Source organism: Homarus americanus, unplaced genomic scaffold (genome assembly GCF_018991925.1).
Source record: "Homarus americanus isolate GMGI-L3 unplaced genomic scaffold, GMGI_Hamer_2.0 scaffold18703, whole genome shotgun sequence".
Classification (NCBI taxonomy): domain Eukaryota; kingdom Metazoa; phylum Arthropoda; class Malacostraca; order Decapoda; family Nephropidae; genus Homarus; species Homarus americanus.
Window position 1 is genome coordinate 6,363,638 of NW_024749779.1, and position 23,486 is coordinate 6,387,123.

The window sequence follows — 23,486 nt, forward strand, 5'->3', positions numbered from 1 at the left end:
GATGGTGACTAACCTGAGGGCCAGTAGCCTGCCCTCTGCCTCGGAACCAGCCTCCATCCCCGTATGCCGACCCATCTCTTCTACTAACGCAAGTGTTAAACCTAACTTTTAGTTTTCCTAACCTAACCTTTATTTTTCCTAACAACCTTTATTTTTCCTAACCTAACCTCTTCTATATTAATTGTGTGTGCATACCATCATAAAGTTAAGATAAAATTTTTACTACAACATAGTTGTCTGTCGTCAAAAAGTGGAGTTTGGGGGTCGGCCCGGTCTCTATTTCAATTAATCCCATATGTTATGTTGTTCACTTTACGCGTTTCTCACTTTCCGCGGTACCCTGTGGGTTGTATTAACTGCGTAAAGTGAGGGTTGACTGTCTGTATATATATATATATATATATATATATATCATCCTTCAGTGTTTATACCTGTATATCATTAGATTTTTTTTTAAGTGCTGCTACATATTGTATAAAGTTATAAGATGTGCTGCTTGTGCATTTGTTGTACTCCAGGTAATGAAAATAAACTAAATGTTAAGAAAAATAGCATGTTGTATTTTCATTGGAAATAGGAAGTTCCTCTAAGATAGTTCATTTACTTACCAGTAAATACTGTACAGTAAAACCTCGATTAACTGACTTTCGGATTAACTGCCGATCCCGGACCCCTAAAATAAATAAATAAATGGGCAATAAAATAAAAAATAAAAGCCGTTTTTTTCTAAATACCAGTATTTGTGATATGGTTCAGAATGTGATGCCTAGCTTATACCTAGATATGTTAATGCCTAGCAATAACTTGCCAGGTCAACATACAGGCAATTAAAACATCTAATAATTACTTAATACGTAATATTAGGAGAACACATCGCTACCTGGCATTAATTGCAATTCTCAAAAACCCCTCCTGCACTGCCACCATCATCTTCATGCCTGGCGAATCAGGACAATTTCTTATACAGTCTGGTCAGCATCATGGCGACCACAGCGCGTCTTCTATTATGAAGTCGCTAGATCGTTAGTGACTAATATCCTCTGCTTTCAAGTCACTTAGTGAATGACGTTTTTCACCCTCCTGGGCAGTCTCGTCTCCTCGTGTGTTTTATTATTCTACGTATTATAAATGAATTGTATTGTTCATTTTGCACACAAACATTAATTAAATAAAAAAGACATTCAGTAATAAACAATAATGAATCTTTTGTACATAGAAAAATGACGCTGTTTACACAATTGTGCACGTCTGAACGTTGGCGGGCCGCTCAAAGCTGTCGAAATTCGAGTTTCCGCCGTCGAAATTTTAAATTGTGTAGTGTTCTTTTTTTGTGTTCAAATAAAAAATGTTGAATTAAAAACTTGCGAAATTTGAGAACCTACTGTACAACATTTAACCCTTCAATGTCTTCAAAGAGACCATGAAGCAGTGAAAGTGGTGCTAGTGCTTCCAAGTGTATGCACAAGTCACTATCTATCCAGGAAAAGGGTGAATTTCCATGGTCAGGTCCCGAGGTTGCTGGACTAGAGGGGTACAACCTGTACCTACATTAGCTTTTCAAAATTTTCTAGGAAGCACACATCTAAGAGCTTGCCTAGTGGCCCTGAGGTGACCACCCAGTGTCAATCAGCTGTGGAGTGATAGGAACCAAGATGGCAGATCAGTCCTAGAATCATGGTAGATGGTATACTGGCTGGGTGGAAATGTGCTCTAATTACACCTCCCTCCTTCAGTGGGCAACCTTTGTATCTGATATCATTCATTTGGGACTCGTGGAGTTATTGGGGAGAGATGGGTGTTCATACTCATACAATCAGCTTCAGATGTCTGGGGTGTAAGGTATGATAGATTATCCCCCATTTCTGACATATTCAATGAAAAGACATCACCTAAAAAGAGGCTCATACAGTTCGGAACCTGATTTCAATAACTTTTGTATTCTTTAACACCACAGGTTCACAAAATCAAAGACTTTTTACAATAGTAAATAAGTATTTTTTTTATAACCATGTAACACACACACACACATACACACAAAATTACACATACATTATAGTACAGTATACTTATTAGGGCTACTGACTTAATTCTCCAGCTTAGATGGAATTTGCACCATGCCTAAAGGCTTTCAGTATCTCTGCATGCCTTTAATACCCTTTTAACAACGAGCAAGGAATATGGAGGATATAATGTTTGGCCAAACTCCGAAAGTCATTAATTCACTTTTATTTAGACTGATTTTGAAGAATAAAAAAAAGTCCATAAACATGTGGGAGACAGGAAGATCAAAAAGATCGAAGAATAGGATTAAGGAATTATGCAAGTGGGAGTGATGAACATCCAGGAAGTAGCAGTGCTCAGTGATGTTAATAAAGTGTAGGATTAAGTCTACCAGTTTATGGGGATGTTACAACAATCAGGAGCAAATGAAATGAGAGGTTGTGTTACTCTTAATTCCTACCACCACATAGCATGGCACAAAAATATTTGGAACATTGAAGAAAATGGGATAAATATATTTTGTAAGCAAATTAGAAGTGACACAATACATAATATAAATGAATAATTCAGGATGGATTTATCAGTAACTAATACAATTTCTCATTTGAGAGTAGCAACAATATTCAAATAGCAATGACTTTTATATGCTTGCATATCCTTATGAGAAAGAAAATCTTCAAATATTTCTCTTCAGGGTTTATTAATGGTTTCATGGAATTCAAATTATGTATCAATGAAAGACAAAGATTTTATTACTGGATGCAATCAAAACTCGGCAAATTTTGGTATGCTCAGAGGTACTGTAGTGTATGGTCATCTGACACTACTAGTCAAACATTGTTCTCCATACACCTCACAGGGAAGCAATTGACACTGGATCAATTTAATATTATTCATTGTATATACCTTTCAACCGAGGAGCAAAACAATGTTCCTCACAAAAGTTAAATACGTATTGTAGTTCTCTTCAAGTAAAAGTGAGCTGTCCTCAACAAGCCTAGGCAAAATGAAGATCATACATTCTGGTTCACATAAAAACACATTAACGTGTGATAAATAATGTATTCACATATAAATAAATATATACAGTATATAAATTTATCAAGGGTACCTACTTGCTTAGTTTGATATATGTACATGAATATCAAAAGTAATTTTGGTGATAAAACATGTATGAGAATCTAAACTAAGTTCTTGGAAAGTAGCTTGAAGGATGGTTACTTGAAACTGCAGGCTTTCTCTGACTTTCTGATGCTTTGTTAGTTCCTCTACTAGAAATTCTTCCCATTCCTCTTCCTCCTCCAGTGTTGCTCCCTCTCTGCACTGCAACCAATCCTTTTTTTCCTGAAACTCTGAAGAAAAAAAAATAAATGAAACGATTTTCCAAATGAGCAACATGCTGTAATATACAGTAATGGAATATAAGATGTCTCAAAACTTATCACTTACACAATTAAGAGGTTGGTTTTAAGATTATAATCAGTCAGCTTGATAACAGTTACTGTGCTTGGTTGAGAAATGCCCTTAACATCTTGTGTACAGAGCCACATCTGAGCTGAACAAAATTGTCTACTGTTAGCCAAATAAAATATTAAAAGTACCTCAAAGTTTCTTCTTTGGAGAAAACCATTACAGGTACTAATCAGGAAATGCTATTACAGTAGTCCCTCGGTTAACGAAATCTCGGTTAACGAATTACCTTCCATAAGAATCTTCATTTCGGTTAACGAACAAAAATTCAGTTAACGAAATTCTTACGAAAATGTTTCGATAAGCTTTGGTTTGCTCACCAGCTGGAAGATTAGTCCTCCAATACAGAAATCGGTTCTAGGGCTTACATTCGTTAAAATTGGAGGAAACATCAAGAAGGTTATACTGTTCAATAATTTTCCAAGTTTAATATTAAAATTTTTAGTCATTTTAACACTTATTTAACATAATTGCAGTACAGGGAACTAGTTTTTGGTGCGCCCATCAGCCACTTCACTCACCAACCAAGGTCTCAGTTTGTATCTCTGTTCAGTGGAGGAAACATCTTGCTTGTGGGTCTCTTGAATACAGAGTATTTTTACATTACAATTATTGGCCATTCTGAAATTTATTTAACATATTGACAATATATAGTGCAGTGCAGTGTTGATTTAAAGAAAATAATCTTGAATTACACCTAGTGAGCTTAAAATTTTATGGGTGAAATGATGGCATCAAGCATGGGGTGACTTCTCTTCCACCCCCACTTCCTTCTCCACCCCACTTCTAATTCCCATCATCATCAACCAGGAGCCTTCTACATACACACCTCAAAGTAAGTGCACTTTATGCATTTTTTTTTTACTTTGTATGTATTTTTCGGTGAGCTGGAACCAATTACCCAAAATCCCATTGAAACAATGGTTTTGGTTAACAAAGTTTTTGGTTAACGAACGACCTTCTGGAACGAATTGTGTTCGTTAACCGAGGGACCACTGTACAGTAGAACGTCGATATAACACGAGATACGTTGCAAGAGAGGTCACTTCAAACAGAATTCGCACTAAATCGAAGTGTTGTTTCAATGGAATAATTTAGTTTGGTACTTGAGAGACACAAAATACTAAAAAGACTGAGTCTACCCAGATGCACCTCAGTCTATCTCCTAGAATAAACAAACACTCATAAATCAACACAGCTAAAATTAAGGGATGCAAAATGGCCTGTTTACTGGCTGGGAAGATTGGGGAAGGCGATATGTTTGACAGTTGATGCCAAGGTCTAGTGCTTATTTATTTATCTGTCCTTAAGAGTGACTAAGCTTTTCTCTTATAAAATGTCACTGAACTGACATGGGAGAATATAATTAACATTGCTGGAATTCTTATAAGATAGTAATTAATTTGAATATAAACATGCTATAGCTCACATTAGACATACAGTACAAATTTAGTTCTAATTTAAGAATTTTATTACGAGCAAAATTTTTTATCTCGTGCAAAATATATGACGTTTATATTCAAATTATTCGGTGTCTTGCAAGGATTCCAGCAATACAAATTATATTCTCCTAACTTTAGTCTGTGACATTATATAAGATAAAAACTTTAAGCCTAAAACACCAAACCCTGGCTGGGAAGATGGGGGGGGGGGAGTGACAGTGACACGTTTGACAGTTGGTGACAAGGTCTAGTGAAGTATTTATTTGTTTATTTATGTCCTTTAGCTTGAGTTTATTTTTTTGCTTATAAAATGTCCACAGAAGTGACTGGAAAGAATATAATTTACATTTCTGGAATTCTTATAAGATAGTGATTAATTTGAATATAAACATGCTATAGTTAGCATTACACAAAAATTTTAGTAATAATTTAGTACATTATATTGAGTACATGTACAGTACAGCTTTGGCCTTAGGACAGTGTAGCATGCCCAGAGAAACATTAGGCACAAAATTTTAAATATGATGCACCAGATTGACTCGCGCAAAATAGGAAAGATTCGCTTTAAATTAAAAGATTGTCCTTAATTGTGGGTGTCGCTTTAAATCAATAATCTTCAATTGAATCGCTTTAAATCGACGTTCTACTGTACCCTGGTTAAGTTTTAAGTAAATAAATGTGTAGAATACTAGAGAAAAATAAATGTTTATTTACTTAATATTAACCTCAAATATGTCATGATACTTAAACCAGAAAATGAAAAGCAGTGACAGTATAGATGTAGCATGAATTTTATGGGGGAAAAGAAGATTTTACAGAATGAGAAAAGTTTGGATGAAAAAAGACAATTCAAGTGAAGCATTAGTAGTTGAAGCCAGAGGGAATCTAAGATATATTTTGCCAGCTGTTAAAACTATTCATTAATAATACAGAAAGACGTTATGGCTAACAGTAAAGATAATGGTATACAAATTAAAAGAAAAAACAACTCATAATACACTTAACAGTTTACACAATTAAAATTATAAAATTAATGTTTCTGCAGTTGTTATTAAAAATATTTCATTATAACTTACTTGGCATCCACTGAAAGTCCTTTTGAATTTGATTCCGAGGATGAGATATTTGAGTAATTTGCTCGAAGCAGTCCTCGAACTGGAACAGCTGCTGGATTGGTTGCCTCAAAGTACTTTGAGTCCAGGCCATCCACGCTAAAACAGTTAAAAAGCAAGGACTAAAATATGAATCCCATTTTATGATTGAGGAAGAAGGTAATAATGCCATACCTCTGCCCTTAAGACAGGGGGCTTTAGTTTAATGGTAGGTACTACATAGTACAGTATTAAGATATAATATCTAAACTGACCAAGTGAGACAGGATCACTGAGTTAACTAAGTTATCTCCCCTTTGAGATAATGGGCTCTTGTAGGTGGATTAGAGACATCCCTCTAAATCCCACACAGCCTCTAAGGAAACTCATGCCGCTTCACAATGTCAAGCTTCACCTCAGAGACACAGTTGTCTTGGATGCCTTGGCCTTCCCAGACATTTTCAAAGTTACACTCTTCACTTCAGTCACAAAAACAGAGGGAAAGCACTTCACATTCACTAAAGCAGAGAAAAGCACTTCACAGTCACTAAAGCAAGAATAGCACTTCTCGCTCAGTGCAAAAACATTTCACGGCACTGAAGTAGAGAAAAGCACTTTACAGTCACTAGAGCAGAGAAAATATTTCAGTCACTTTCATAATAATGGTTGCCCCTCGTGTAACGAGGATGACCGGTCCTAGGGCCAACCTGGGCATGAATTTCTTTAAGGTGTAAAATCTGTCACCAACACAACAACCACACCCTAAGTTAACAAGTTGCATGACCCAGTGTCAAGGAATAGTCCTAGAAGATCGGACAACTCGCCAACTGCACTGGCCAACCATTACCCCGGAACAAGATCCGTAAATTGATTAACATCCAGATCCCCAATTACTGCCGGGTAGACAGAGGTAAATGGCGCAAGGAAACTTGCCCATAGTTTCACCCTGCCCGGGTCCACTCGCTTGTGAGGTGAGCATGCTGACCATTACTGTACTCGTATAATACAGTACACTGCAAAACTTTGTAATTTCCTGTAACTGTAAGAGAAAAAAATGACAAAAATAATGATACTAGTTGCTGCTGCCTACCTTGTGTTCACAACAAGAACCAAAATGGAGTACAATATGAACTTTAGTGGTGTCCTCTCTGTAAAAAAAAAAGAAAAAAAGAAGACACAAACCTAGAGCTCTATTTCTTACACACATGTAACCAAGAAGAAACAATGGCTGGACTGTAGTGCACCAGATGGTCATGAGGCAACATTCAAGAAGATGATGCCTCAGATGACAAATGAAGTGAGTGATGTGTTCCATATGTCGACTTGGCGAGTTGGTGGGATGACGAATATCATTAACACGAGTTTGTTTACATTGAAAATAAGGGAGTGGTCTTAATATATCAGCATCATTAACACAAATTATCGTAGGTTGGGATATCGTAATTAGAGGTATACCAGTATGGGTAAATATGGTGACAAATTCTATGGCCTCCAAAGTAATTAATGGTCTGGAAATCTTGGATAAAACCTTGAATTTGATTTGACTTAACTTCACTACCGTACAGAACTACTTACTTTTCTTTATCAGTAGGGGATGCATGTGAACATCGTGGGCTTATTTCCTCTGGTATTGATGGGATGTTGCCAATGTTACGAATAGAACTCTGTAGAAATGACATTCAATCTATAAGTTTAAGCTGTAGAATCTAAACCACAATGTAGGAATTCTATGTGGTAATACAGAAATAATCAACACTTGTTAATTACCTACACACACTGTACAGTGTAAAAAAGTCAAAATCTTCATTCACAAATGATACACTGGAAATCTGATATTTTAATCTAACAATATTTGATTAAATTAAGTAGATGCTATGGTCAAATTAGTAAATGGGAATCTAAATTTGTGGAATAATTCGTCATTACAGACTGTAATCTCACTGAATGTACAGTACTGTATGGTAAATGGGTGCTGAGGATTTGAAGATGAATTTAAAATAGGAATTGAAACATTTAATCTACCAAAGGATTATAAGTAGGAGTTAAACTATGCTGAATTTAATCGAATGACTGGAATAAAGCATTATGTATGCAACCTCTTAGGCCTCACCAGAATGAATCTTGTGAAGAAGGAAGAAATGTAAGAAAATTGTAACGATATATAAGAAGATCTTAAATGAAGAAACCCTGATACAGTTAACAGCAAGTTTCACCCCTGAGATTGTATCCTAGTATCACAATTAAAATTTCTCCTCCACCTCTTCTAACAAATATCATTGGCATACATAATACTCCAAGTGATATTTCTGTTGAAGAGTAAGATAATTTTGAACCAATCTGAAAGACATAAACTGGTCTTACACAGATAAACTTTTCTCTATTACTAACCACAGTAGCATGTGCTAGTCCTGACCATCCACTACTGCCTGTGGGATGTGATGTCAATGTGTTGGACAGAGGTGTGGAATGTGCTATAATCCCTGGTGGTCCGCCTGATGTGAAGCGAGAGCCTTGGTGAGTTGAACCAAGAGTGGATGACCCTTGAGAAGTAAGATATGCCTCTGTGAGGGGTGCTCGCTTTGCAAGTGCTCCTGTCATTTCTATTTCATTAAGTTGCTTGTTGAGCCATGAGATAACTGTATGAAAGAAAGGCATTTATTTAATTTAAATCATTTTAATTTACAGAACACACACTGCACAACAGTACAGTACTATGATCTAAGCACTGTATCCATTATTCAACTTAACATGAAGTTGACAAAAAAGAGGAAGATTACACTTTAAAATATTTAAGGGTAGTGTTGCAGAAGAATTCTATACACAGTAATCCCTCCCAAATGCTGACAGAAGTGTTCACGAAGAATTACAGTCCAGTAGGGTCGGGATATATCGCGAGATAGGGTCCAACGATGTTCGCTATACAGTGGTCCCTCGCTTAATGAACGGTTCAATTAATGAAATTTCGGTTAACGAATTAGCTCCCATTAGGATCTTCAATTCGGTTAACGAACAAAACTTCGATTCACGAAATCCTTACGACAAGCACGTTTTGTTGTGAGCATCAGCTGATCGGCTAGTCCGCCAATACAGTACAGTGATCCCTTGGTTAACGAATTACCTTCCATAAGAATCTTCAATTCGGTTAATGAATTCCTTACAAATTCCTCTCAACATGTTTTCGCTTGCTCACCAGCTGGAATATTAGTCCGCCAATACAGTAATCGGTTCTAAGGCTTAAATTCGTTCCCATTTGAGTAAATATCAAGAAGGTTGTACTATTCAATAAATTTCCAAGTTTTATATTAAAATTTTTAGTAATTTTAACAATTATTTAACATAATTGAAGTACAGGAAACTAGTTTTTGGTGCGCCAAACAGCCACTTGATTCACCCACAAAGGCGTCAGTTTGTATATCTGGTCAGTGGAGGTAACATCTTGCTCGTGGCTCTCTTGAACATAAACTATTTTTACGTTTTTACAGTACAATTATTGGTCATTCTGAAATTTATTTTACATATTGACAATATACAGTATAGTGCAGTGCAGTGTTGATGTAAAGAAAATAATCTTGAATTACGTCTAGTGAACTTTAAAATTTTATGGGTGAAATGACGGCATGAAGCACGGGGTGATTTCTCTTCTACCCCCACATCCTTCTCTTCTCCCTTCTCCTCCACCCCACTTCTAATTCCCATCATCATCAACCAGGAGCCTTCTACATACACACCTCAAAGTAAGTGTACTTTACTGCATTTATTTTTACTTTGTATGTAATTTTCGGTGAGCTGGAACCAATTACCCAAAATCCCATTGAAACAATGGTTTCGGCTAACAAAATTTTCGGTTAATGAACGACCTTCTGGAACGAATTGTGTTCGTTAACCGAGGGACCACTGTATATACAAAGTAAAGCCAAAAACGCATAAAGTCAGAAACACTCCTGTAATGTGATACAAGTGATTAATTTTATCTCTTGTGCAAAAATATGACGTTTATATTCAAATTATTCGCTGTCTTGCAAGGATTCCAGCAATGCAAATTATATTCTCCTAACTTTAGTCTGAGATATTATATAAGATAAAAACTTAAAGCCTACTGAAGACCACCAAACCTTTGCTGGGAAGGTGAGGGGAGGGAGGGAGGGAGCGTGGGAAGAGGGGAGAGTGTACTTTGACAGTTAGCGCTGAAGGTCTGGTGAAGTATTTAATTTGTTTATTTATGTCGTTTAGTTGAGCTTTTGTTTTTTGCTCATAAAATTGCAAAGAAATGACCGGGGAGAATATAATTTACATTGCTGGAATTCTTATAAGATAGTTGACAATTTTTGTTTGTGGGAATATTATTTCATTCACTGTAGTAATAACACAATGTTTCTTATTATGTTATCATAGGTAAATACATGGTTTATATACGGTAATTTGTTTATCACTACATTAGTACTGTATTTTTGGTGTTTCTTATATCATTTATTATTCACCGGAAAATCCGGATGATCGGCTTTTCCGGACAGGTGGTCCCCCCCCTTTTAGTCCGGATCTTTGAGGGTTCACTGTATAGTGTTCCTATGGGAAATTAGCTTTCAGGTTTCAAACAACCATCTTACGAGCTGGTCCTTCAATTCCTTCCTCAACCATTCATGAACTAAGGTATTCCTGTATTTCCTTATTAACAAAATTTCTTTAAATTTTTAAGTGAGTATTGCAAAAAGAGAACTATGTATTACAGAAAGATACATTACTTAGTAAAGTAACATTACCATTTTCATTGGTTTGTAGTGTTTTTTCCTGTCCCTGTAACCTTTCCGTAGCATCCTGCAACTCTTGTTGGAACTTTTCCTTTTCCAAGGTGAGCTGGGAGACTTTGTTTGTCATTAATTGGAGCTGTTCACTCAGTTGTGATACACTTGAGTCCTTTTCTGCTACAACCTTGTCCTGCTGTACGAGTGCTGCTCCTCGAACATTACTCTGCAAGACAAGTAAAATAAAATTTGAAGGAATGAAGCATGATATCTCATCTTATGGATGAGGGAACAAGATGAGTGACACATGAAGGATCGAACATTATTTACAGATATCAGAAGGGTTCTTCATTTGGCAGAAGGGCACATCATCCCCATGGACAATGTTGGTTTTGCCTGCAGCTTCTCACTCAAGTCGAATGGGGACTCTACACCTATGAACCAGTAATTGTCTCATTCAACTGGTGAGTTTATTCAAGATGCTGTATTAAACTGTGGGAAGGGCAATTTTCATCCCGTTTATTGTAGAAGGTTAAAGGTCCCCTTTTCCAATTCATTAGTATTTTAAAACAATTAATATATTTCCCTTTATGTGGAGAAGGATATCCCAATTGTATTAAAGATTGGTACTTTTGATTAATCCAACAATGACATGTAGGTGGTCAGCGTAAATGATGACAAGAACAACAATTTCAACTTAATTTAGAAAAATCAAAGAGATGTCTCTGTCCTTCAATTTTGGAGCCAAGATGACTTTTCTCATATCTTTGAGTCTTTACTAATTTCCTTTTCTTTAAAATTAAACTTATGGTGGCTTATCAAATTTCTACTACAGTAAAGCCTTGAATGACAACAGTAATGTGTCCTCCAATATTGCAGTGTAAGGTGAATCATCATATCGTGAATCATTTACTATCATTAAAGTAAAGTAATAATAATAAGATGTGTTTCAAAGTCTGACCTTTTCATATCTTTTTCCCCCAAATAATAAAATGAATGAAAAATGCAAACTATATTCTTTATATAATGTTTATGAATGCACCTTATACAATATAAATCAATAATAATAATAATATGGTCCCACAAGAGGAGATGGGATGCCATTGTTGTTAGTTTACACCCATAATGTCAGTTATCCACCTGAAACTGAAGAAATTAAGACCCTGGTTGTAGCTGTAGTTAAATTAATGTAAAAAATGAATATGTATGTTTTAAGTAAAGTTATTTAATGTTAATAAATGGAACAACAGAAGTAGCTAACCACTAATGGTAAAGAAAAAAGGCGAGATGGATTGCGCAAGGCCATCATAAGTCAGTGCATACATGTGAAAGCATATTGTCATTTCTCTACATAACAATATGGAAACAACACTTATTACTGTTCATATATGTTTTCAATAATACCTATGAATGCAAAAAAATTCTACTCACCAATAGTGGTAAAGTCTAAAACATAAGGACAGCCAATGAATGTTGTTGTGTTAGTTTTTACTCAGATGACAAAGTCATCAGGTTCAACTCTGGCTGAAGCTGTAGCTTTCCATAAAGATGTCAAATATAAGGAAAATCTATGTTCAGCCATGCACAATATGTTATTCTACTTTTAGTTTTTGTTTTATTAGAATCAGCCCATACCTGGCCGAACCTTAGGGATTTGAACATTAGAAATACAGCTCCTTCCCGACTTACGACGGGCTTGGGGACCGACATCCAGATCGTAAGTCGAAATGGTCATAAGTCGGAAATGCTTAAATAATACATAGAAAATCTAAAATGGGTGTCTCTTTTTCTTCTCAGCACCACAAAACACTCACTTTTAAGCTTGCCAGCCATTTTAAAGTGAATTACAAATGAAAATTTTGTCTGTGTACTGACTTTGGGACTCGAAAATTCGTAATTTGAGCAAATTTTGGTACGAGTGAGGCAGGTCGTAAGTGCGGGTGGTAGTTAGTCGGGGAGGAGCTGTATACTGGTTTTGAGATACGGCCGATAAAGGTGGAGCAAGAGAACACACAGTTGAACCTCACTCTCCCTTCTTTCAAGGGTAAGTAACTCTTGTCCTGCTGCTAGCTAGCTGAAAAAGGTACCAGATACTGATTTTTACCAAGTGATTGGTATTATTTTACACCAAAATATTATAATAAATACTTTTCTACAGCTTTTGCTATGTAAACAGAAGGGCCCTTTAAATGAAAGGGAGGGGGGGGGGGAGAACAATCATGCATAGCTCTATAAATATTACGAACTAAGCAATCAAAATACACCAGCAGACAGCCATAGGCAACAGCTTTCCTCAGGAATTATTCTGAATATTTTCGTAATTTTCTGAGTGTCATCATATTTTCAGCCGGATGCTCCCCTTGAGAACTAGTCTGTTAGAATATTTTTTTCCAAGGAGTTTCATGTCACATTTCATTAATTTTTGGAGAAAAAAAACAAAAAAAACAGCAACAACTTGCTACTACTACTACTGGGTATTAATACAGCAATTCCAATAAATTCACACAAGCTCTACTTTTCATCATATTATGGTGTTTTTACTTACCAACAAAAGGAAAATACATACTATAACAATAAACTGAGGCTTGTACAGTACAGTACTTGGGCTCTTACTGACCGTTATATGTTCCTCTTTAACCTTCTTCTGGAGTTTTTTGATGACGTCAAGACTTTTCTGTAACTCAGCATACAGCAACTGGATAGAATTTTCACGCTTTACTAATTTTTGTCGTCTTTCCTCTAGAACCTCCTCTAAACTTCCCTGTAGTAAAGGTAAAAACAAATGGGTTAAGATTTAAAAGTATAGGTAAAAATATCATAACTAATCCACAGTTAGACAAAGTACAGCATGCCCTTCAAATTCGCATTAGACATACAAAGAGCAAAATTTTTTATCTCTTGTGCAAAATATATGACTTTTATATTAAAATTATTCGCTGTCTTGCAAGGATTCCAGCAATGCAAATTATATTCTCCTAACTTTTGTCTGTGACATTATACAAGATAAAAACTTTAAGCCTAAAACACCAAACCCTGGCTAGGAAGATGGGGGAGTGACAGTGACACGTTTGACAGTTGGCGCCGAAGGTCTAGTGAAAAATTTATTTGTTTATTTATGTCCTTTAGCTTGAGTTTTTTTTTTTTATAAAATGTCACAGAAGTGACCAGGGAGGATATAATTTACATTGCTGGAATTCTTATGAGATAGTGATTAATTTGACTATAAACATGCTTTAGTTTGCACTAGAAAATTTTTTTAGTAATCATTTAGTACATTATATTGAGTACATGTACAGTGCAGCTTTGCCCTTAGGACAGTGTAGCGTGCCCAGAGAAACATTAGGTGTAAAATTTTAAATATGATGCGCCAGATTGACGCATCAAAAATACTATGCATTTTACCAAGACCACCTGTGGTTCGGAAAATTCTATAGTCCGGCACCGGTCAGGTCCAAAGGGTGCCAGATTAGGGAGGTTCAACCTGTATAAAGGAAAATGTCGACAATTTTGGTAGCCGCGATATAAATTATTATTTTTTTTTATAGAAAGTCGCGATATATCCCGACCCTAATGTAATATAAATAAAAGTAAATAAATAAACATTATAATAAAAAAAAATATAAATATCAAGAGTAAGAAATGATAATATGTATGTTGTGTTGTCCAAGTAAGAGAAACAATTGAGACCCTGCAATTGTGTGTAAATGAGGCAGAAAGTCAGATCAGCAACCTGGGACTTGGTCACAATTTTTATGATGCCATATGGCAGCAGGGTCTACCATTAGACAATACATTATACTTCCAATATCTTCCCAGGTGGTAGTACCTCCCTGTTTGATATCTGCCTACTGCCTAGAAATCATATGTTGATAATATAAATTCCATAAAGAATCTAAATAATAGAGAAAACAAAGTAAAATGGCAGGAAAACAGATAAATACATCACAGTGTGAGTAGAAGTAATCAGACGGGCGAGTCATTGTTTATGGGTGAGGTCCTCACTGTATGGCAACAGCTACCATTTCGCAACTATATGCCAGATGCTCCCCCGGCTTGACACAACCAGTCTCCTTGCTTACCTACCCGCCACCTTTCCCACTGACTTAGTAGAAGGATTCGAAATTGCAAAACGTCTGGACAAACTTAAGTTGAGGTGTTCCACCACCCCCATTGACTTACCAATGAAACTCTACAAGGAGTTCTCCCTGGAACTAGCTAAACCCTCTGCTCCATCATCAATGCTTCTTTCCTCAGCCAAGCAAGATGCCCAGCTGACTGGAAGACCTCATATGTCACCAGTGCCCAAGTCAACCAGCCCACAATCCTTAAATGAGCTACAACCCATTGCAATCACCTCAATACCCAACTTAATCTATGAAAGTTTTGTGCTTGACTGGGCTTATGTTGATATGCAGGGTCCATAAATCCTCAGCAATTTGGCAATATGAAAACTTCCTCCACCACTCACTGTCTTGTCAGCTTTCTCGACTACAGTACATATACCATCTGGAAAAACGAAAAACGTCTGTGGCTGTCGCCCCCATTGATTTCACCAAAGCATTTGACCTAGTCGACCACAATTTAATCATCAACAAAGCTATCGACCTCGGGTTTCGAAGAAGTCTTATACCATGGCTTACAGACTTCCTCAATGACGACTCCACCATAAGGATCAGTGTCAACAACTTGCCTCCCTACTATATTGCCCTCCAGGATTTATTGAACAGTCTCCAAAACTGGGCCACCAACAACCATGTCACCATCAACCGTACCAAGACCATGGTTATGCACATCAACCTCTCCTCCAACGTTGCCCCACCCCCTTCCATTACTTTAGGCCCCAACACACTCCAGGTTGTAGATTTCACTAAGCTCCTCGGCGTCACTATAGATAACAAACCAAATTGTTAAACGCACGTCAGTGAAGTTGTCAAATCCTCCAAATTTCGTCTCCACCTCCTCCGCCGACTCAAGTCCCTCAGAGTTCCTGCGCCTGAGCTCCTCAGTGTTTACTCAACATTGATACTTCCCAAGCTCACCTATGCCTCCCCTGCCTGGTCTTCCTCCCTAAATGCCACACAACATAAACACCTAGAAAAAGTGAAAAAGGGGACATGCAAGATCATTTTCTCCCCTTATTACACCACATATGAAGAAGCGCTCAGCTTCTGCACCATCCTTGACACCGGCTCCTACTACCACCCGAGTTCCCTCGTCCGTGAATTGCTATTCAACACCACAACTGCATCCAGCCCATATGAGCACGTACTGATCGCTATAAGAACAGCCCAGTCCCAACCATTGTAAAAAATTATCAGTAACTTGTATCAACCAATGTATTCACTCCCAGTCAATCTTACCTTTTTACACTGTCACTATGTTGAAATGCCCTGTAGTATGACGTTCTCCCCACCTAATTATTATATATCATATTTGTATCACATATGTTACTTGCAGTGGCGGCTCGTGAAAAATAAAATGGAGGGACTGCAAGCCTCACACCGAGTCCCCACCAAACAATAAGCATGAAAAGCAGAATAAAGTATTTGCCTCGTCACAACCACAGAGCCATTCACATTTCTGATAAACACTGATGTTAAACTGGCGTGTATATTCTTTGTTCCTGCTTGTACTGTTCTGAAATTCCATGCTTATTGTTTGGTGGGGACTCGGTGTGAGGCTTGCAGTCCCTCCATTTTATTTTTCACGAGCCGCCACTGGTTACTTGTATATTATTTGTCAATCAAGAGACCCTTTCCCCAATTATGCAACTGAATATTTTCAGCCGTCCAGCTGCTACCGTATATCTCGGCCTATAAGGCGTCGGGGTGCATAAGACGGCCCCCCCAAATTTCCATTTAAAAAGTAGTTTTTGAGCTCTATTCGCTGTATAAGACCAGTACCCCAAATGTGACACTTACCCACTGACTCAGTAGTCCTCTACCAACCATCCTTGGTTTTTTAAAATAAGGCCAATTCACTTCAAGTAATGTCATCAAATGTTACCCGCTGGTGTAGTGTAAACACTAGTGACGTCACTGAAGCGTCTGCTATTTACCGGTAACTGGAACTAATGTCGGTGTCGAGTAAAATTTTTCCATTTACTTGAAATGGATTTACCGATTTATTTGTTTATTTATAATATACTGTAACATATTAAACACACTGCAAGTATTTTCTTTAATTTATATGCTTGCTTCACACGAGACGATCGGTGGTGGGAGTGTTACCTCGTCTCGGTGGTGGGACTGTGTTCCCACTGTTTACCGTACTTTTTTTTAGTAAGTTCTTTTTTGTTATATTTTTTACTAAAAGTGTTATTTTATGTGGATAAAAATGTTACAATGGACTTAAAACTATAAAAAATCATCTAAGCATGCTTGAAAACATACATATCGACACCAAGATCACCCAGATTGACCAACTACATCAATTTCTATAAGAAAAATCAACTTTTGAAGGTCAATATGGCGGTCACCTTGAAAAATGGTCGCCATCTTGAATTTTTAAATGGCCAATCAGGCAGACTTGACTAGTAACCATTAGAGAATTACCATGCCAAATTTGGTGCTTGTACCACCATTTTCATGATTCTCTTGAAAAATTGCATTTAGCTGCCCCACTAATGTCACCACTCCCATCTCAACATGACACTCGTATACTGAAATATTGTATTTCATACTACATATGACTTTACAAAAAGAAATGTCCACGTCTGGTTAAATAACTCTTGTAGATATAATACCAGTTGAATAAACGAAACTAAAAAACTGGAGATTGTAATTACAGTGAAGCCTTGACAACTCCATTATGAAGTTAGGGATTAGATGACGCCAAATACAATCACCTTAATGCACTTTAAGAGAGAGGAGTCACCGTGCCAGGGCTTAATATTATCCTGGACCCTAGAGGTTGATGACGTATTCAGTGTCGGGCAGAAATACATCGATGTACACAGCACATGATCCCAATCAACTCCAGTATAGGTGTTAATAATGTAGAGGTGACCAGGTGTGTTGCACGTTGGTAGTGTTGGATGGTGATGCAGGAAAGAGGTAGTGTGTTGAGGGTGGTGTGTGGTTATGACTCACTCCCACAACCCCCCCCACACCACTCACACATCCTCACAACTGTACCACAAAGCCCCCACACTACTCATACAGCATCCTCACAACACTACCACAACCCCCCCACACCACTCACACATCCTCACAACTGTACCACAAAGCCCCCACACTACTCATACAGCAGCCTCACAACACTACCACAACCCCCCCACACCACTCACACATCCTCACAACTGTACCACAAAGCCCCCACACTACTCATACAGCATCCTCACAACACTACCACAACCCCCCCACACCACTCACACATCCTCACAACACTACCACAACCCCCCCACACCACTCACACATCCTCACAACTGTACCACACAAGCCCCCACACTACTCATACCGCATCCTCCTAACACTACCACTGCACAACCCCCCCACACCACTCACACATCCTCACAACTGAACCACAAAGCCCCCACACTACTCATACCGCATCCTCCTAACACTACCACTGCACAACCCCCCCACACCACTCACACATCCTCACAACTGAACCACAAAGTCCCCACACTACTCATACCGCATCCTCCTAACACTACCACTGCACAACCCCCCCACACCACTCACACATCCTCACAACTACCTCACACATCCTCACAACTGAACCACAAAGCCCCCACACTACTCATACAGCATCCTCATAACACTACCACAACCCCCCCTACACCACTCACACATCCTCACACTACCACAACCTCCCACACCACTTACACATCCTCACAACTGTACCACAAAGCCCCCACACTACTCTTACAGCATCCTCACAACACTACCACAACCCCCCACACCACCCACACATCCTCACAACTGTACCACAACCCCCACACTACTCACAGCATCCTCACAACACTACCACAACCCCCCCACACCACTCACACATCCTCACAACTGTACCACAAAGCCCCCACACTACTCATACAGCATCCTCACAACACTACCACAACCCCCCCACACCACTCACACATCCTCACAACTGTACCACAAAGCCCCCACACTACTCATACAGCATCCTCCAACACTACCACAAACCCCCCCACACCACTCACACATCCTCACAACTGCAAAGCCCCCACACTACTCATACAGCATCCTCATAACACTACCACAACCCCCCACACCACTCACACATCCTCACACACTACCACAACCTCCCACACCACTTACACATCCTCACAACTGTACCACAAAGCCCCCACACTACTCACAGCATCCTCACAACACTACCACAACCCCCCACACCACATACACATCCTCACAACACTACCACAACCCCCCACACCACTCACACATCCTCACAACACTACCATAATAAAATTAATTATTTCTAGTGTGGTCGACTTCCTACACAAAGACAGGCTATAAATAGCCGTCTTATCTCAACCTCCTTCCTTCCCCCTACATCCCTCTGTTCTCAGAGAGGTCTTGGTAAATAACTTTTGTTTGTTTATTTTCATTGTTTGTCTAATTTATCATGTTGTATCAAAGTAATATTACTAAAAGTTTTAGGCAGCTACCAAATGGGGAGATTCTACTGCCTGGGAAGATATTGGAAGCACAATGTACAGTATTGTCTAATGGTAGACCCTACTTCCATATGGCATCACGAAAATTGTGACCAAGTCTTAGGTTGCTGATTTATCTTTCTGTCTCATTTACACACAATTGCAGAGTTTCAATTGTTTCTCTTCCTTTGACAACACAACATACATACAATATAATGTTTCTCACCTTTGATCTTTTTTCCATTTATTTATTGTTGGTTATTTAAAATAATGCCAATTCACTTCAAGTATTGGCATCAAATTATACCGGCTGGTGTACACTAGTGACTCACTTAAGCGGCAGTTATTTAATTGGAACTAATGTTGGTGTGAGTAAAATATTTCCATTTACTTAAAATAGATTTGCCGATTTATTTGTTTATTTATTTATTTATAATATACTGTAATACATTAAACACACTGCAAGTATTTTCTTTAATTTATATACTTGTTTCGCGAAAAAGGGAGGCTAGCATTATAACTGGTAGGTGATCATTAAGGACCAAACTCCGAATCCATGACTCCATGAAGTGACTTCTGTTCATCATTTATATCCTAAATTTACCACTGTCGGTAGTTTCAAGAATTAACGCAGTCATTTACTGAATATTCTTTGTAAAAAAATTAATTTTAAATTAATTATTTATAGGAGATAAGTATTATGATCAGTAAATATACAGATATGCATTACTGACCACCTCCGAACACAAGGACGGCTAAAAATAGCTACAGGCGGTCACAGTCAAGGTCACTTTCCCTGGTAGGACTTTGTGAGTGGTTTACCATGTTTCCATCACCACTCTTGACACGCAATATTTAAGAGGTAAGAATTTTATACTTGGTGATTAAGACGACCCCCTAACTTTGGGCAGATTTTTTTAATGTTCAAATTCCGTCTTATAAGCCGAGATATACGGTATGCTCTTTCAATAAACCGTTAATTTTTATTATTCTTACAGTGGTCCCTCGGTTAACGAACGGTTCGATTAACGAAATTTCGGTTTACGAATTACCTCCCATAAGGGTCTTCAATTCAGTTGACGAACAAAACTTTGATTAATGAAATCCTTACGACAAACACGTTTTGTTGTGAGCATCAGCTGATCAGCTAATGGGCTAGTCTGCCAATTCAGTACAGTAATCTGTTTTATGTTTACATTCGTTTCCAGTGGAGTAAATATCAAGAAAGTTGTACTCTTTAATATTTTTGCATTTTTTATATTAAAATTATTAGTCATTTTAAAATTTAGTTAACACATTGATAATATATGCAGAACAGGGAACTAGTTTTTTGTGCGCCCATCAGCCGCTTGCTTCACCCACCAGGTGTCAGTTTGGCTTTGTTTAGTTGAGTGAACATCGATTTTGTTGGTGTCTTGAATATTCTTGCATTTTTACACTAAAATTATTGGTCATTCTGAAATTAGTTAACATATTGATCATATATAGCACAGTGCAGTGTTGATTTAAATAAAAAAATATTGAATTACACCTAGTGAACTTAACATTTTAAGCATGGGTCCACTGAAAGGTGATTTCTCCTCCATCCCCACTTCCTTCTCTTCTCCCTTCTCCTCCATCCCCACTTCTAATTCCCATCATCATAATCAACTAGGAACCTTCTACATACACACCTCAAAGTAAATGTCTTACTGCATTTTTTTTTTACTTTGTATGTACTTTTCTGTGAGCTGGAACCAACTACCCAATACCTGTATCCCACTGAAACAGTGGATTCGGTTAACAAAATTTTTGGTTAATGAACGACTCTGTGGAAGGAATTGTGTTTGTTAACTGAGGGACCACTGTATTTCTTATTGTCTTCTATGCTGAATAGGGAGGGTTGAGGTGTGCTCCAGAGCTGTGGTGCACTTTTTGACAGACAATGAGAAAATCCAAACATTGCATTTACTAGCACAATTTTCATGATTTGTTCAATTGCAGTCGAACAGCATGTCCAAAGGGTTAAAGATTAGTACAGCCCAGGTATAACCTAAAATAAATAACTAACCTTTTGTTCCTGTAATGTCTCCACCATTTGCTGTGTGTGTGCTAGACTTGTGTCTCGACTTCGTAACTCCCCCTCCAAGTGAGATATTCTTGATTCCAGTTCACGTACTGTGTATTAAAGGAAAAGATATACTGTATTTAAAATAACCTGCACAGAGGAAAGTTTACATTATTACACTTAAATAAAACAAAATTAATTCATCTGGTAAGTAACAGGAAGCTAAGGGTTGGTCATCATCTCTGCTACTCAATATTACACAACTGGCAAGAAATTTGTTTAATTCACTAAGCATGTACCAAATGTACACTACTTTATTTACTATTTATTACCAGTCACTTATTCTTTCCAGGATATGAATGGCCACATGTAAAATCTCATACAAACACTTCAGTTAATGACCATCTCCATACCTACACAATGCAGGGTTTATTCGTCATCACTTGACTTATCTGTTGAAGGGCTGTACATCCTATTTTGACTATCAAATAAGTGAAGCAGTTACAATACCATTTGCTAATACTGAGAAAAAGACATACCAGTAAGAATGTTGTTGCATGGATATAAATGGACTTAAATCATATGGCAAGATTCTAAATAGGGATTATCGTACTGTACTAACCTGTACTGCTCTTTCCATGGTTTTCTTGGTCTAGGCGTGCATTTTGTTTTTTGATGTGAGCAAGCTCTTGCTGGCATCGAACTAAATCCCCCTCAGCACTATTTAGCCTCCCTCGGAGGTCTCTAGGTATAACACAGGATGTCCTCATATGAATATGAATATAAAAATCTTCCTTAATTTAATTTATTTCTCTTAAAATTAGAATACAGTACAAGTTAATTTTCTATATAGTAAACAGCATTTTTGTTTTAAAAATAAAGTTTAACATATTCATATATGTACAGTACAGTAATGATCTAATTTTAATACTGAAGTTTTATTCTGTAAAATAACAGAAGGAATACCGGTATCAAAGCCGATATACTGTACGTTCCTACAAAAAATCTTTACCCAAAATGTAATAAAATGTTAAAAAACATGTTTTAAATTAAAAAAATTTATGTACACAATGATTATAAGTCAATAATAAACATTAAGTAAAACACAAGCAGTGGATCTCATGGAATTTACTAAGAATCTGCATCAATGATTGTGATGCAATGTGAGTCTGAGGCCCAGTCAAGGCTTCGGGTTTCAATTTTGTAGTGATGTCCAAAAAGTGTCTACTGCACTGCAAGTAGAATATACATTTTGAGATGTTTTGCTTTGACTGGATTTTATTTTTGATGATGTTTTATATGAAGAAGAAATGCTTATGACACAGCAAAAGCAGTTTCAGGGACACCCTTCCATGTGCAACATGGCACTAAAACTGCCTGCAGTATTATGCACTTAATGATGGAGCAAATTCTGAGGACACTACTACTGAATTTGGGCGACTGATCCATAAACTGGAAGCACCAATCTGTAAAATGCTAATCTAGTACCCCCTGGACAGGACCAAGGGAATGACACAACTCTAGCATCTCACTTGCCATCAAGCAAATTTGGAACTGGTTTTAGGACTGGATACCCTCTTTACAAAACCTTCTTACATTTACAAACTGGGACTTCCAAGTACCCTCTTAATGGGCAAGGCAAGGTCACAACTCCATAAAGTAATCTAAGATTAACAATCTATATTTTTATGATTAATTATTACTCCTAAATACTGCAACAGGTTACAGTAATATATACATGTACGTAATATGTCATAACAATACCAAGGAGCTTGTGCCTTCTGCTTAGCACCCACAGCAGTGAAAGATTACATTCTAAATATTATGTGTCACCTTGTACTGTATGACAACATTCACTTACTTAACACTGCTTTCAGCTCTGTATTTCTTTTCTGATAGTTCATTATTTTGTGAAGTGAGAGATGTTAATTTAGCTTGGAGCTGTTCAATTCGATGACTCAGTTTGGCCTCCAAATGCCGAAGCTCTCTTTCAGCTCTCCTGTCTGCATCACTCTGAACCTGAAATATTGATAGGGTTAGGATACACTTACAACAGTCCTCCTGATATAAGTTTCC

General features: G+C 37.5%; 1 protein-coding gene across 1 annotated transcript in view; it reads right to left on the reverse strand.

Moving 5' to 3' along the window:
• Positions 1 to 2,210: 2,210 nt before the first annotated feature.
• The window catches only part of LOC121853863 (spindle assembly abnormal protein 6 homolog), a 34,680-nt gene continuing 13,404 nt past the window's right edge, over positions 2,211 to 23,486 (reverse strand). Inside the window, exons 6-14 of the mRNA XM_042348241.1 lie at positions 23,272 to 23,429; positions 22,033 to 22,154; positions 21,414 to 21,520; positions 13,361 to 13,504; positions 10,762 to 10,969; positions 8,393 to 8,640; positions 7,580 to 7,668; positions 5,990 to 6,124; positions 2,211 to 3,353 (exon numbers count right to left, since the gene is read on the reverse strand). Coding sequence (XP_042204175.1) covers positions 3,188 to 3,353; positions 5,990 to 6,124; positions 7,580 to 7,668; positions 8,393 to 8,640; positions 10,762 to 10,969; positions 13,361 to 13,504; positions 21,414 to 21,520; positions 22,033 to 22,154; positions 23,272 to 23,429 — 1,377 coding nt within the window. The 3' untranslated portion in view covers positions 2,211 to 3,187. The remainder of the gene's footprint in view (positions 3,354 to 5,989; positions 6,125 to 7,579; positions 7,669 to 8,392; positions 8,641 to 10,761; positions 10,970 to 13,360; positions 13,505 to 21,413; positions 21,521 to 22,032; positions 22,155 to 23,271; positions 23,430 to 23,486) is intronic.